The sequence below is a fragment of the Solea solea genome, chromosome 3, assembly GCF_958295425.1.
Source record: "Solea solea chromosome 3, fSolSol10.1, whole genome shotgun sequence".
Taxonomy (NCBI): domain Eukaryota; kingdom Metazoa; phylum Chordata; class Actinopteri; order Pleuronectiformes; family Soleidae; genus Solea; species Solea solea.
In genome coordinates this window covers 10,610,374-10,626,812 of record NC_081136.1, presented here as the reverse complement: position 1 = coordinate 10,626,812, position 16,439 = coordinate 10,610,374, and the positions used below count along the sequence as shown (strand labels likewise).

Sequence of the window (16,439 nt, the reverse complement as noted above, 5' to 3'; positions counted from 1 at the left end):
ATATGGATAATCTATCAGTCAATCATACTGCTTAGCTTGACTTGACAGAGATTTCTGTATGCAGACCCTTTTTTAAAAAAAACATAAAGCAGGGGTAAGTCTTCCGTGTTAGAGCAATGCACATGGACAAAACCAAAAAAAAGAAGATAATTCAAGAAAAAGACAAGATGATTTTGATCCCAGTAGTTCAGGTGGGACTTAAATACTGTAGCTCCATGTCTAGATCACTACTGCTCTGACTAAGACACCACCAGTGCAAGATGTACACGTTGTCCGTCATCTTATTCACAGCTTCTTCCAGTGACTGAAGTCCAAATATACACCGTTCACAAGCTTCCCTGCAGCGGTTGACAGTTACCATGTCGCTAGTGAGTAGTGAACACAGTGGTGACTTCAGCAGCTTAAGATATTTCCCTGAGGAGTCAGTGGGAGTGCGGACTGAAGCTAATGTTACTCAGTGTCTGTTGGACGAGGTTACACACAGAATGTGTTTGTTTGCAAATAATTTAGCTACGTTTGCTTAAAATAGTGATGGATTGTGCCGAGCATAGACTATGATGGACAACAAAATGTTTACTCCTTTAAGTGTTGAACGAAAATGACTAAACATAATAAGAAGACTTTGTTTTAGTGATTCCAAATATTCTGAGACTAAGGATTGTTGTGTAGCCTTGTTGAGGCATTCTACTACGAAATATGCTTTTCTCATCTTTAATGTGCTGCTCTGACACCGAGCCAACAACAAGCAGGCTAAATAGGCCACTTGACTTTAGAATCAGCCTTCAGGAGTTGACACACTGAGGCCGTGCCATCACCATAACTCTGCAGACAAGGCTGACATTGCAGCATAATAATTTAATTAGTATGCAAGCAGAGACATAAAAGGAAGAGACCACCTTGTAAAACCTTTTTAGTAAAACCGAGCAGCTAGGGTTTAAATTCCAGTGACACAGACTTTGTAGGAGGCTTCAAAGTAAGTCTGTTCAGAATATCTGACTGCTGTCCTTGATCAAAAGAGGAATAACAACTCAAAGTCAAAACTGAAATCGAGAAAATGTTCTTTGGTCCACCATCTGTGTGTGTGTATCTGTGTATGTGTTGCCAGTCAATGTCTATTGATTAGCATTTTTTGCTTGAAATGCCTATCCCTACTAGGTATTGCTCTCTCACACATACACTTTCACTGAGCAGTTTGCTGTCCTGCAGACATCACACACACACACACAAACACACCTTCACAGTAACTCCAGGGTCTCCTCCGTGTCTGCCAACTGTCAGTTTCAAGGAACCACAGTTTTCAAAGCACTGGTACTGAGAGGGTTCAAAATCCATCCTGATGGTGTGAGGGTCGTCCTCCTGGGCTTGGGTCTCATGGCTGCTCACCACCTAGAAGACAGTTAGTTACACGTTACCTAAATGAAGAAAGGAAGCAATATTCATGTGTTCATGTTTTTGTTTAGTGCTCGTCTCACCTTGCGAGCCTGGTCGGCAGCGTGCTTCTTAAGGATGTTGCCGGCTCCAATCATCATCCTGGTCGCTTGGATACGATAGAACGCTCTGCTCTTCTGCTGCTGCATCAGGACCTGCAATCAATGCGTAAAGTCAATTATTGTATTGATCATTTTTTTTATCTTTAACTCAATTTGTCCCACTTTTGTTATCGCTTTCACTTCTAAACTGTCAAATGCAATTCAAAGGTGAACCTCTCATGGGAAATTCCTCTCATGCCCCCCACAGGGAGTTTAGAGATCCACAGGCACTGACAGATTCATTAAAGGAACTTCAAAAGGTTTGAAGCTGTGTGTTAGAGTCCTGTCCCCGAACTTAGAAAAGTGAGGGTTGTACCTTTCTCTGGAGTGTGGGCTTCAAAAAAAACCTTTACTGTAAAATAGTGAATTAATGGAATCCCACTAGTATAGAATAATAATAATAATAATATTGTGTTTGTTTGGCTGGCTTTTTTAGCTGCAAAATTAGGATCGAATGAGGCTTTCCATTATATTCTTAATGATTTTAATAAAAAAAATGATTAGTGACTAGCAATTTAATATCCCAATAACCTACCAAACTGAATAGGAAGAGTGTAGCTGCAGAGATCATTAGACCATTTGGTGAGCTGCTAAGTTTGAAAAGTCTGTCTCTTGAGAAGGACAGAGTTAGTAATTGCTAGGTTAGTGAAAAAACTTGATGTGTTTTTGCAGTACAACTTCTATCAAAGTCCAATTATTCCCCTTCTGAGTGAACAAACTACTTGTTTTACTTAAGTGTTCACCATGACCACAAGAACCCCAATTTACCTTGACGAGTAAAATCTCCAAGGCAGCTGTCTGTGACTGCAATGGGAGGGAATGAAGGTTGCCCAGTGTCGGAGAATGGGAAAGCAGAATGTTTCCCTTCATTTTAAGCCATCAAAACTCAATTAAGCTAATGCCAAAAAGCTCAGTGCTTGGCTCTAAATGAAAGTGCACATTTCATATAACATTAGATTCACTTGTAATGCGTTTGAAGAGCGTTTCCCTGCATATCAGGCTTCAAAAGTTAATTCACTGCATAAGATGTTTAAGGGTAATGTGCTAGACACCAGTCTCAGTAGCCTTAAAGAAAAATATATATCCACATCTCTAAACAAAGCAGAGAGAAACCTATTAGACTTTTTACTGCTGTTGCATTACTACCTTCAGGCTGCAGATACGGTGACCCAGACTTTTAAAGAAACAAAATTGTCATTCCCTGCAAGTGAAATAGTTCTTCCTATGAATGGCAATATGACTTGACTTCTCTCTGTGTCTCTTTAGTGGGCCTGAAAACTTATAGCATTTATTTTTCATGACTTACACTAGATCAGGAACAAATGTTATTATCTTTATTTGTTTCCACTGTGGACTGAAGCTCCGCATCTGTGATGGGAAAGTTTGTGTAGTTACATTTTAGAACGAAATTTTATAAACGTTAAATAGTTGAAGTGTCTTTTGTGTTTATCCTGTTTGTATTATCTCACCAATAAAATCGTGACATGTTTTTCTCCAAGGAAATGTGTTTCCCTTTGGAGGGAAAAAAGTACCACCACCACCACCAAAACTCTGTGCTGAAAACTGTGTTATCCGTGCCGAGTGAACGTTTAGATCATTAGGGATGTAGTGAGCCAGTTCAATTAATTCCTCCAGCTACAATATAAAACACAACAAATTAATTAAAAGCAGTGAGGCAGTTATGTAAATATTAGCTGTGCAAATGCATACAAAAAATTTGTTCAACACCTCTGAAGTTGCTGTTTTCAAAATGTTCTCTGTGTAACATCTCCGCTGTCACCTTCTAAACTCGTCTTCCTGCTGTCACCCAAAGCACCTTGTTAACCCCTCAACATTGTCACCTTCAGAGTCCCAGTATGTGGTGTGGTTGTGAGTCATTCTGTATCTGGGCTTCAGAAAACACATGTTTCGCGTCAGCAGAAGTGGGGAAAAAACAGGGAGCATTGTTTTCTTCAGATTCAGCTGCTTAATTTAAGCTACATCAGCTATTTTCCCTTGGACTAGTAATGCATTCACGCAACTCTTTTTGCCCTAACATTGTTCTTTTTAAGCTCTCAAAGCACCAAACACTAGGACTGCACTACTTATTCCCTCAGGTGCATCTCCATTTAAATTATGCAACTTCAAACCGTATGAACAGTTTTCAATATCTTCTAGTGCACCGCAGTCCTAATGCCACTGTTTACGTCCCGTTTACACTGTATATATTGATTTCCTTGTTTACTTTAGTGTTTTTATTGCTGCTGCAGGCAAATGTCCCCATTGTAGGGCCGACACAGGAATTTATCACGTTACAGTATATTTAATCATGTTAGCTTACAGGAGTTATAGCCGCAGCTTTACCTCTTTAACTACACCTCACTGCTGTAAATAGCTACAGCTTGTAAATGTTCTGTTTGTGTACAAATGGTAATTAGTTAATCTGTAGGTACCACCCAGAAAACATAGTTTTTTTTTACCTTAGCAGAGCCAGTTTTACCTGTTTTCACATGCTTCCAGTCTTTAATCTAAGCTAATTTATCTAAGCTAGCTAATTGGGTCCTTTGCACAGCAGCCATTTTGATAAGTAACATTAGGGGGGGGGAATCACAGGTGTAAATAATAAAATTGATTAAGCTTTCACAGTTTCATGCTAGTTTACTGTCACACTGTTCTGACTTACTGAGTGAACAGAGCCATCGTTAGCGTTAGCGACATCTTTCCTGCTAAAACGTGTCAAAATGGCTGCTGTAAAAGTGACAATTAACACAGAAAGATGAGATGTATGTCAACCTTCTCACCTTAGTCTTGGCGCTGAACTTTTTCCATAATATAAAACCATTCCTGAACCCTATTCATTGAATTTTATTCACAAACCTCTGCAGTAGGTGCATGAATTTGAACACATGTGAGCGCACTCACCTGATAATTAGCCATCTCAATCAGCTGCTCCATGTCTTTGTCCGGGTGCCTCTGCTTTAGCTCCTTCAGCGTCCTCGCCATGTCCCTCCTCGCCTCGTCCTCCTCGTCCTTGGCTCCTCCGTCCTCCATCAGTCCGCCGTCCATCCCACTGTGACAGTTCAGCGCCATCTGTCCGTCCAGCTCCAGCATGTCCATCTTGGTGAACCCGCCCGGACCCAGAGCCCCTCCTCCTCCGCCCATGCCTCCAAACCCTCCATCTGCCCCTCCCTCAGTCTCAATGATGATGCCGCGGCTCTTGTCTGCCCGGTAACGCTTGCGGACGTACTTGTAGAAGAGGAGGCGTCGGTCAGCCACCCAGGCCTGGACCACGCACAGCGGGAAGTAGAGGAAGGTCAGCACCGCCTCCCACACCTGGAGAAGAGAAGAGGAAGCTGGGGTTAACACCTGATTTTCATTCCTTCCTTTACTTCCTTACCTTCCCTGCTGCACAATACTACGATGACGACTACTAATACTACTACTACTACTACTACTACTACTATTATTATTATTATTATTATTATTATTAATAATAATAATAATAATAATAATAATAATAATAATAATAAAGATACATTTTTATACTGTGGTTTTAAAAAAAGTTCACCAGTAGCAGGTGGTGCAAAGTCAACATTGACAGATGAGAAGGCACAACTTGATTAAAGTTGGCACTTAAAATTCTCATGTCCATTTAAAATAGCAGAATAAGTCATCACTGCATCATCCAGCAGGGGGCACTGTGAGCTCAGCTCAAGCAGAAAAAGTGTTTTTGCGCAAGTTGAAATTGATCATAAAAACAGGCTAGCAGATGCCCAACTAACGTTCAAAGATCTCTTTTCTTAACTTTCCCTTCTGAAGCTAGGGTCATCTTTTTAAACACTTTATATCTTATTCTTAAAAATGTGCTGTTATGTCCTGATAGAATCAATAGACCAGACTGAGCACAAACCTCCCCCCACGCTGCTTTTTTCCCCCACACTGTCAATACATTGCCTTATCTCACAAGGTAAGCAATTGTTTGTTTAAATTGAATCTGGATCACCACTAAAATCTAATATTTTTTTATTAGGCCATACATGTCCAGGAGAAAACTCTGTCCTGCACACAAACAGACAAACAAACAAACAAAACATGACCTGTCTGTCTGCACACACCCTGCTTTTGCTCTTACAGGACATGAAAGGACACTTCATAAAAAGCAGACACTGCTGAGGCAGAGGCACTAGCAAGATGTTAGTGACTAAATCATGGAGATATGGCAGACAGATGGCGCTTTTCCAACGTCTACATGGTTGTCGTTTTCCATTACTCCATAGCATCTCCTCACTTTACTGAAATACGGCGGATCGCCAGTTTTCGGCAGTGCTGTGGCTAATTACACCAGACTGTGAAATATTGAGATTTTAGACATTTCCTTGCTAAATGTTGGAGATTCATGCATGTTTTCAGGATTTTTAAGTCTATTTAACAGATCTACAGTTGGGCATTACGACATTCCAGTGCCAGGTACTACCCCTAATGGAGAAGGAATAAACAAATAGAGTCATGCTAGAACTGTAGAAAAGTGGAAACGCACCAAGAGTTCCATTTTCCTGCTATAGCTGACTACAGAAGACACTAAGCTTTCTTGTATTTGGGGCAGTAGGATATATCTTTGTTTCCTAGCTTTATCACATTTCTTTGTCTTCCATCCTCACCTCCACCTCTCCGGGTGAGAAGACATTCAGAATCAAGTAGAGCCAGATGTAGGCAAAGATGCTCCATGCTGCTGTGACAAAAAACACCCGAAGGTGCTTGATTTTGCGAGTCTCTCCATCAGGAACCACGTACACACACAGGGCGATGATGACAAACATGTTAAAGGCAGCGCTGCCCACGATGGTGCTTGGACCCAGAGATCCGGCCTCGAAGTCATGACCACACACCTATACGTCGGATGAAAAACATTCATTGGATAACTGTCTTTGTATTGGTTCATATGATGCGTAACCATCTGGCTCATATTAGACCTACCTCAATAACAGACAGCAGTATCTCCGGGGCGCTAGACCCCAACGCCATCAGAGTGAGATTAGAAACCGTCTCATTCCAGATCCTCACTGTGGTGGTGGTTGTCTCACCATTTGGCCTCTTTATGGTGATCTCCTTCTCCTGGGAGGTTATAACCTGCAAAGTGAGGAGAAAATAGAAGAGGCACCAACAGTTGAGAAGAGGCAAAATGAAAACAAAGCCTGTTCCATCTTTGTTGTTCCTTAGCAACATAACTAATGACGACTGGTGGTAACTTGTGATGTAGGTTAATAATGTATTGCCTACCTCTATGGATGACATGAACCGGTCCGCTATAATGCTCATGCCCAAGAACATGTAGATGAGTGCCACGAAGTAAACGATGGCCCGCGCCACTTTGTCCCCCACAGAGGGGTTCTGGGGGTTCCACACGGGCAGCACCACTCCTGAAATTGACAATCAAACAGAGATTTGCAGCAAGACGTCACAAGCAATATTCATTTGCGGGGATTTTGTGATCACTCATTTCTCTTTTCTCCTTGTGATCTTACACTGTGTTTATTAGTGTATTGGCAAGTGGAGGTTTCTGAATAAATCTATTTTTTTCTATTTCCACAGCCTCTGCACAGACTCGTCTCAAAATATACTCTTTAGTTTTTAGATTAACACGAGCAGAGTAAATGATAATGATTTTTTTTAAAGATAAATCACAAGTTATATTTAATTACTTATTACTGCAGGGACCTATTACTGACTAGTTATGACCCATCCCACTCAAGGGACATTTAACATCTTGTTCAATGTGTTAAAATAAAAGCAATAGCATAAATAGAATCAGGGATGGAAATGATTGAATAATCCACTTTGAGAAATGAAATACTGTAAATGAGCCCATTACAAAATATACACAATAGGTCAAGCTGTGGGTTGTTATCTGAAATTTGCTCTAAAATAATAATAATAATGATAAAACAGGATGTTTTCAGTTGTCATAAATGTTCAGTATGCCGACATGGCTGGCACACAGCTTTTAACCCGTCTTAACCCAAGCTCCACTCTCTGAAAGGTTTAAGTACAGAAACCCTGAGTAATCGTGGTAATCCCTCGTATGCATTAAACTGCAGCGAGATCACAGATTAGGGCACAACTCACCTTCCATACATGGGTCTCCACCAGATGTACAGTTTTTCTGCGGCGAACTTGCGTGGACCGATCCGGGACACGACATGAGCAGCGAGAAAGAAAGCAAGAGGAAGAGGAGGGATGAGGAGAAGCGGGAAGGGCAGCGGGAGGCGAGAGAAGATGATGGCACAGACATGGCTGCTGGAGCCATTTCTGCTGATGCAGCCTGGGATTCACTGCGCTCAAGTGGTTTGTGTGGGGTTGTCTCAGAGTGAGGAGGCGTCCAAGTCCTGGAGAAAGACAAAGAAAGAGTGGAGACAGAAGGGGAGTTAGTCACCACTTCTGTTTTAATTACATTTGTTAAATTGAAAAACACCTCCTGCCGCTTTCAAATTCACTTTCATGTTCTGAGTTAAAGGTGAGAAATCTCTAGATTCAGTTTCCTGTGAGCAAAACCATATTCTTCAGTTGTTTCTTGGCAGGACTCAATAGAAATGTGGTTGCAAAGTGCTTCAGGGTGGATTCAAAAGAGAACAAATTAAATAAAAAAAGTAATAAAAGTGATTATGAAAGGTCATTACATCAACAAAATCTAAGAAAAAAAGAAAGAAAAAAAAGCCTTCAAAAAGCACTGTAAATGATGATATATGTAGCAAGCACTGGTAATAAAGTTAAAACAATAACATCTGAGGTAGATATAGCAGGACTGAGCTCCTCAGGAGTCCAGATGAAAGAAAATCAATCTACTCTTTTGAGTTTGGAGTGCAAAACGGTCAATAGGAGGATTTCAAAAAAAAAAACTGGACCAGAGTGGGCAGGAAAAACAATTCTATTTGTAATGTGGACTTTCAAACTTTCAAATTGTCTGCATCATTCAGACGATCAGATTATAAACACCACCTCTTCCTTCTGTGATGTGTTTTCCAGAGACGTCTTAAAGTAAACTGCAGCTCCCACAGCCAGAGCATCACCGCGGTTACATTTCCAAAGAAACTTCCCAAACCTCCCACAACGCAACCAATTTTCTCAGCTGTTTCCCAAAAATGAGGTGGACAGAATGTAAGATTTGATGCCAATGTCTACTCCACTCAGTCAGTTTCAGTTTAGATGTCAGTTAACAACGCCGAAGGTTTTGTCTGTCTGTGATCAGCAAAACTCAAAAAGCAAAGGTTGGATTTTAATTTAATTTTCTGAGGATGTCGGCTGTGAACCAAGGAAGAAAACCAGTAGGTGATTTTGGTGGCGATACTGATACAGACTTTTGATTTTCTTAACCTTGAGAGATACAGGGGTGTACTGACACTGTGGGAAACAGGATTAATGGAAGTATAAATAATGTAGTTGGTGTAAACAGTATCTGAAGAAACAGAGGGTTGTATACAAGTGCATAAAAAACTCTGAGGCTGAGGCTGAACAACAACAAAAAAAAACAAGAAAGAAATTCCCCAGGCTCTCTGCTACAGCTCGGTAATCTATTGGTGTGAGAGCACAGTGAAGGCCTCTTAACTTTTTTTAACACACTCTCATATATGAGCATTAATCATTAGAGCAAACCACAACAAGACTTTCCAGAGCTCCCACTATTCCCCAGTGGAAATACAGTCCTTGGATGAAGTGTTTCGTGGGTGAATAATGACACGGGTCATTATTGTATATCACTGCAAGTGTGTGTCTGTGCAGCCGACTGTAAACGCTGACTTGAGAACGGGACACGATGCAACGGCAATATCTTTCCATTATGAGGAAACAAAAGCAACGGAGACAATATGTCGTGAGTGAGAACAGACCAAAAACAGGAAGAGACAAAGTTTCAAGTGGCAGCGCTGGGTCAAGTCAGTGCAAACACACGGCAGACCGAGGAACAGAAACTAGAGGGGAGGTAATGGCCTACTTAGCCTACTGGTGTAGACATTAATCATATTGGCAGATCTTGGTGTGTTTCACCGATAATATGGTGCATCCCTAACACATATATTATATATAAGTGAAATAAGCAGCAAGAAAAAATAATAATACAAAAGTGGTTCATCAAAGACAAGGCGAGAAAAGAAAACAACCAAATCAAATTCACTTACATATCGGAAAATAGACAAACATGTACTGTACAGACACACACACAGACACAAATGCAGAAACACAAACTTGCGGCTCATAGTTCAGATGTTGCTGAACTCACACTCTCTCTCTCTCTCTCTCTCACACACACACACACACACACGCACACACTCAGGGTTAGTCAGCCTTGGATGAAAAAGTGCTGACTGTGTTCTCACACAAACACAAACACAAACACACACACACACACACAAACAGTTAGTCATCTGTTGTGACATTAGCAGGAAGTCGTTGACCCTGTTGTCATCTATCTTCCAGGGTCTCTCTGCCCTGACAACACACTGTCACTTCAACACTCCACTCTCTTGTGTTCTCTCCTCCATCATCTACTGCACTCCTCTATACCTTCCATCCTTTACACTTCCTTCTTTACTTAAATAAAATCATGTTTGTGGATTTGTTTAGATCTATCTATCTAACTCAAGCGCTCCCTCAGTCAGGTCTGATAGTTTTGCTTGACTATCTATCTATCTATCTATCTATATATCTATCTCAAGCGCTCCCTCAGTCAGGTCTGATAGTTTTGCTTGACTATCTATCTATCTATATATCTATCTCAAGCGCTCCCTCAGTCAGGTCTGATAGTTTTGCTTGACTATCTATCTATCTATATATCTATCTCAAGCGCTCCCTCAGTCAGGTCTGATAGTTTTGCTTGACTATCTATCTATCTATATATCTATCTCAAGCGCTCCCTCAGTCAGGTCTGATAGTTTTTCTTGACTATCCATCCATCTATCTATCTATCTATCTATCTATCTATCTATCTATCTATCTATCTATCTATCTATCTCAAGCGCTCCCTCAGTCAGGTCTGATAGTTTTGCTTGACAGAGCCTGCTTTCAGATGAAATAACGTTACATTATCTCTGTTCGTGAAGACAAAACAGAGGCAGAACAATAACATCATCGACTAAAAGTTACACACTGCAGCTTCAAATCAATAGATTCAGTATTTTGTGCAAAACTCAATGGACAAATATGTCCCAAGACTCCTTTCAGCATTAACTCCTCCCTCTCTCTCTCTCATTCCCCATCTTCTCCATCTGCACATCCTTGTCAGCCTCTGTTAGACTCTTGCATCCTCTCATCCCTGCTTCATTGCTGTGTACAGTATATGTGTAAGTTAACGTCCTGCCATCTTGTGTGTGTGTGTGTGTGTGTCTGTCTCTCTCTCACTCTCACCGCCTACTCGCTCGCTCACCACATCAAATCTCTAGCACCTCTCCACATCCGCTACACTATCTCTCTCTTTTCACACCTCCTTTCAGCCCAAACCTTATCGCCCCTCACACATCGCCCTCATCTGTAAATAAATCTGTGGCTGTCACAGTGAGCAATATGTGCATTTGCCTTGTTTGCAGAATGCATCCTCGACTGTGACACCCGGCGGAAACTGAATGGTAAAACGCATTCATCTGTTTTACACCACTTTAGTCTCCACGTGAGGGTCTGCCATTGTTTCTATGCTGACATTTTTATGTTCAGGTAGCCGGCGTTTCCACGTGTATTGATGCGCAAAGAAGGCTACCAGCTTGACTTTCAAAGCCAACGTAAGAGCGATCCTTAACAACAACGTTTGACGCTGCACATCCATCAAAAATCGGATTAAGATGCGGCACAGAGACCAAACCGAAGCACAACACTGTAACATCTGAAGAAGATGGAACTGGTTAACTTCTCTTATGCTGCTGTAGGTACTGCTAAAATGATCTATGCATGTGTGTGTGTGTGCTGGGACCTGCTCGGACTTTTCTCGACACTGACAGTGACGCTTGTGCACATGTGGGTGTGCAGTGTAGGCAGCGGACACACAAACTGCATACAATCCACTGACACGCTCGCAATCTGCAATGTTTTAGTTTGTTCGGCTTTTGCTCGAGCCAACTGCTGTGCAACAGATAATGGTGTTGTTGTTATTAGAAATAAAGGTCAATAGAGGATGACGATGATCCTGTGCACGGGCTGCATGAATCACGTCGTCGCGGACTAGCCTTGCCTTCCTACTTCCATCAGTCCGTCTTGCCTTCCCCTCCTTTCTTCCATCTGTCTCTCCTTTCACACTGCCAACAAAAAGTCATATGACCTTTATACTTCACTCCTCTGAACACCTCAGTGAAGGAGTGAAGTGCAATTATACCACTGCTTTCAGTGCAAAACACCTGTGACTTCTCAAACAGTCTGAAGAAAGTGCAGGTCGTGGATTGGCTTTTGTAATATCTGTCTTCCCTCTGGATAAAAAAACATTTCATACAACACAGTAGTGGCTTGATCTGATTTATACTCTCTCTGAGTTACATTTATTTTCCTTATAGGGCATCGTTTCAGTTGAAAACATCTCCTCCATCTTCCCTTTCTCCATCTGTTCCTCAATCTTCCTACCACTCTAGCTCCTCATGTCTCATTTCATCCCTTCCTCCCTTCCCTCCATCCCTCATTTGCCCCTTTCCTTCGTCCTATAGCTATAGCTCCCGCCCTCCCTCCCTCCGTTGCTGATGACATTATTGTCTCCACACCACAGAAAGTGTTAAGGGACGAGATAAAGCCAGCGTGACCGATCTTGGCAATAACTTCAGAACACACGTGTGTGTGTGTGTGTGTGCAGGCTGGCTGTTCTGTACAAATTTGCTGGTGTTGTGCTGTGTGGCTGGATCTTCTGGGTGTGTGTACGTGTGCATGCATGACTGATCTTTGGCCGCAGCCTTGGAAGCTCCAGGCTTAGGGGGTGTTGGGGGGGGGGTGATGGTGTGAAAGAGGAGAGGAAGGCAATGAGGCAGTGAGGCAAACCCAGGAGGGAGAGCAGAGTGGCACTGGCTGCCTGTGGCACACACAGCTCAAAGAGCTTGGTTTACTTGGTTCGGACAAGATTAGAGAAGAGATAAGGAGAGGAGAGGATGATGCAACCGATGGAGAGAAAAAGGGGGAAAAAGAGGAGAATAGGAGAGCAAGGTCTAGTGAGAAAAAAACAAAAGAAATCAGAGACTGAGATGGAAATCCGTGAACGGCAGGAAGGAGATGCACAGAGATAAAGGAAGAGGTGGAGAAAGAGAGTCAGCGCGTGAGAGTGTGCTGCTCTGGGATTACAGCTATCGAGCGGCTGAGGAGCTGATGAGATGCGTAATTAGGCAGATTTAAGGGCGATAGTGAGCGCGCCCCACTGGGCCGTGGATACAGCTGTCCAAGCATGTTAGCGAGTGTTGCCAAGTGCGCTCCATACTGCAGGCGGAGTGCAGATTGAAGGCGACGGTGAACACAGCTCAGCGGAAAGAAGACGGCATCAGGGATGCAGCCTGCGCTGTCCCCTCTAAACAGCGATAAAAGTGGCTGCGGAGTGTTGTACATGCATCACTGAACTCTCACTCTCTCTCTGTGTGTGTGTGTGTGTGTGTGTGTGTGAAGACATGAATGTAGTCTGCAGAGAGAATGTGGGCAAAAATGCTCCTCTTATCTTCTGAAAGAATCAAAACATTGAATGTAACCCACTGAGGGGCAGTTTATTTTTAAATCACGCTGTAAAAGCCTGGTATGGATCTGCACATCATTCAGTCATTCATTCACTGTCTACCGCTCTATCTTCCACATTAGGCTGCAAGCCATTATCATTTGTTTTGTATATGTTTTTATGAATTTTATTTTGTTTTATTTACATTCACACATTAAGCGCAGCCGTGTCCATGAGTCAACTGCTTGTTTGGTTTTGAACATGCTTGTTTCACTACTTCGTGTTAAGCTCTTTGTTTGTATTTAATTTAATCTGCTTGGCTTTAGCAATTTAAAACATTGCTAAGAAGAAAAGTGCTATATTAATATATAAACTATTGGTAGAAGCTTGATGGTGGCATGAATCAAAAGTCTTCATCATCCATCCATCTCCTGCCACTTTATCCTCCACATGAGGGTCGCGGGGGGGGTGCTGTGCCAATCTCAGCTGACATAGGGCGATAGGCGGGGTACACCCTGAGAGTGTCCAATTTACCTAATCCCCATATTGCCCAGTACAGGAACCCGGAGAACCTGGAGAAAACCGACGCACACCAGGGGAGAACATGCAAACTCCATGAAGAAAGGCCCTTGTTCCAACCGGGGCTGGAACCCCTTGCTGCAAAGGAAAGAGTGCTAACCACTACAACCACCGTGTGGCCCAAGTCTTCATCATGAACTTTTGCACAATTGCACAAAGTAAGAGCTATATCAGTTCACTGAGACATTAAGAAAAAATCTTTACTTTGCCAAGAGTTGTCGGCTGTCAGCAGCGCATGTGTGTGTGTGTGTGTGTGTGTGTGTGTGTGTGGTCAGTACTATGGTGGTCACTCACTGCCTCTCCCCACAGGACTGTGCTCCACATTGATCCGGCACCAGACTCATCAATCACTTCTAGAACAAACAGACTTTTTTTTTTCCCCGCACACAAACACAGAACAAAGACTGAGAAATGAATTCATATATCTAACACAGCCAACACACACTCGAGATGCTCTTGCACACACACACGTATATACGCACATAACTGGACTGGTGTAAGTGCATGTATGCCTTTATCATAGACTCCACGGTTGTAATGTAAATTTTTTTTTACCACTGACAGAATTCAAATCAGGGGTTTTTAACCTCTTGATTCCAGCCTCTTCCAATTACACTCTGTGTTGTATTTTACTGTTTTATTTGCATCTTTTGTTTTATTTCAAAGTTAAAACAGGGTTTTTTTTTTTACTTCTTGATTTTAGACTTTTCCTTTTTCATTCCACCCTGTGTTGTGTTTTGTTGCTGTATTGGCATTTTAAATAGAGTTTTCTTTTTATTGTGAAGCACTTTGGTGCTATACAAATAAAGTTTATTTTGTATTACTATACGACAGAAGCAACAGCACAGGATTAACTGCACAGCATACTGAAAACAAAACAGACTAATAAAGAAACAGGCGCGATACATTTGCCAGAAAGTATAATTAGTCATTTAAGTAATTTCATTTTACATTTATTGAAGAAAATAAAATTTCTGTCTTTCAGTATTTAGAGGGTGAAACAAACGTGCTTCCATATAGACCTGGTTTAATCAAAATGATATGTATACTAATATACAGTATATACATATTTATATATATATATACATATATATGTATATATATATATATATATATATATATATATATATATCTCTAATAACAACATATATACATCATATGCTCGGGGCTCACACACACTTTCATGAGCGTGTAGAGTCAGCTTGAGTCATATAGAAAGTTGTCTCAAGCCTCTAGCCAAGGTCACAAAGGTCATGACTGAGAGAGAGACAGCGACGAGTTTATAATCACACAGCTTTTCCTTCACATCACTTCTCCCCTATTCATACACCCACCACCACATTTTAGAGCCATCAGAACCTTTCAATTAATAATAAAACACCTCCTGTTTTTTAATCGCGTGTCTTCACTCAAGGATGGTCGGTGATAACGGAGGAAACAAGGGAAGGTGAAGTGAAGGTAATGAGCAAAGAAGTCTTGCTGTTCTCTGTTCCCAAAAGAGTCTGCCTCGTTCATTTGCAGCACACATATTCACCACAGGCGACCAAAGTAGCTGTAGGTTAATATTATCCTGCCTCGAGTAATAAAACTCAAACTGGGCTCCTTTCCTCTTTTAACGCCTGATTCTGTCTATGTTCGAATCTCCCATGAGACGACGTGTCACATGAAACTATACACAGTTCAACACTCTGGTCCCACAGCCACAGTCTCTTTTTATTCACTTTTCTTTCCCCGTCTGTGGCCCATGCTGCATAAACACATGAAAGCTTGTGTGGGCGACGACGCCAGTCGGATGGGGTTCTTTCAGGGTTTTAACGGGCTGTGACATTAATACAGCAGAAGCTTTGCATGTATATGAGAGAGCTTATTTCAGTGGCCAGAGACGTGAAATCCTAAGAACTCTGAAGTTCCACACACCTACTTATCGAAGTTGTGAAGACATTAGTCAGATTTTAGCTAGTGGCAGCAGCGAGCATGAACAAGGGTGAAACAGGCAAACTATAAAAAAACCCAATGAATGGCACGATACCACGTTTCCATTTCTGACACCGCAGTGACGGTTGCTGGTCTTTGAAGCAGGGGAAGCTAATTTCAGGCCCACTTATTTAGACATAAATTCTTACATGACACTAGAACGAAGGAAATGTGATAATGATGTAAAACTGAAATGCTATAATAGTGTTGTTATTTACAGTGTATTTACAAACAAAAATGGGCTATATAGCTGCAACGCTGTCAATCAAAAACAGACTCCGCCTTTCAGACAGTTCCTCCAATCATCATGAAGAAGCCCAGCGTCCACACCTCCCCCCCCATCCACGGTCATGGAAGCTGAGCTCGAAGTGGTTTTAATGTGGAGGCTGCTACGGGAATACGAAAATCACGCAAGATGATCCGTCATCTGTGATAAACGTTCTAGCGCACGTTTAGTATTTGAGTATCTACTGATGCCGATATCAGTCTGATACTGTTATTTTAGACTTTTTAAACTACAAAGCTGTATATCTATATAGATATAGATATATATATCTATATCTATAGACTGTATAGATAGATATAGAGACTGTAGCTAAACCAGCTCTGTGCTTGTGTACAACGCATCATTCAACTGTGACCCCAAAACAATGAAAATGTCACTTCTCTACATGTTTTTTTTAAAAAGTCGCTTCATACCAGAGCGTTTATGTTAATATTCTGTGCAA

General features: G+C 41.7%; 1 protein-coding gene across 3 annotated transcripts in view; it reads right to left on the bottom strand.

The window, feature by feature from the left end:
* slc8a4b (solute carrier family 8 member 4b) overlaps positions 1–16,439 on the bottom strand; it is a 95,027-nt gene that overhangs the window by 35,745 nt on the left and 42,843 nt on the right. For all 3 annotated transcript variants that reach the window (XM_058625926.1, XM_058625925.1, XM_058625928.1), the window contains 7 exons: positions 7,632–7,891; positions 6,786–6,925; positions 6,483–6,635; positions 6,167–6,394; positions 4,431–4,841; positions 1,473–1,583; positions 1,234–1,386 (listed from right to left, as the gene is read on the bottom strand). In XM_058625926.1, coding sequence (XP_058481909.1) covers positions 1,234–1,386; positions 1,473–1,583; positions 4,431–4,841; positions 6,167–6,394; positions 6,483–6,635; positions 6,786–6,925; positions 7,632–7,812 — 1,377 coding nt within the window. In that variant the 5' untranslated portion in view covers positions 7,813–7,891. The remainder of the gene's footprint in view (positions 1–1,233; positions 1,387–1,472; positions 1,584–4,430; positions 4,842–6,166; positions 6,395–6,482; positions 6,636–6,785; positions 6,926–7,631; positions 7,892–16,439) is intronic.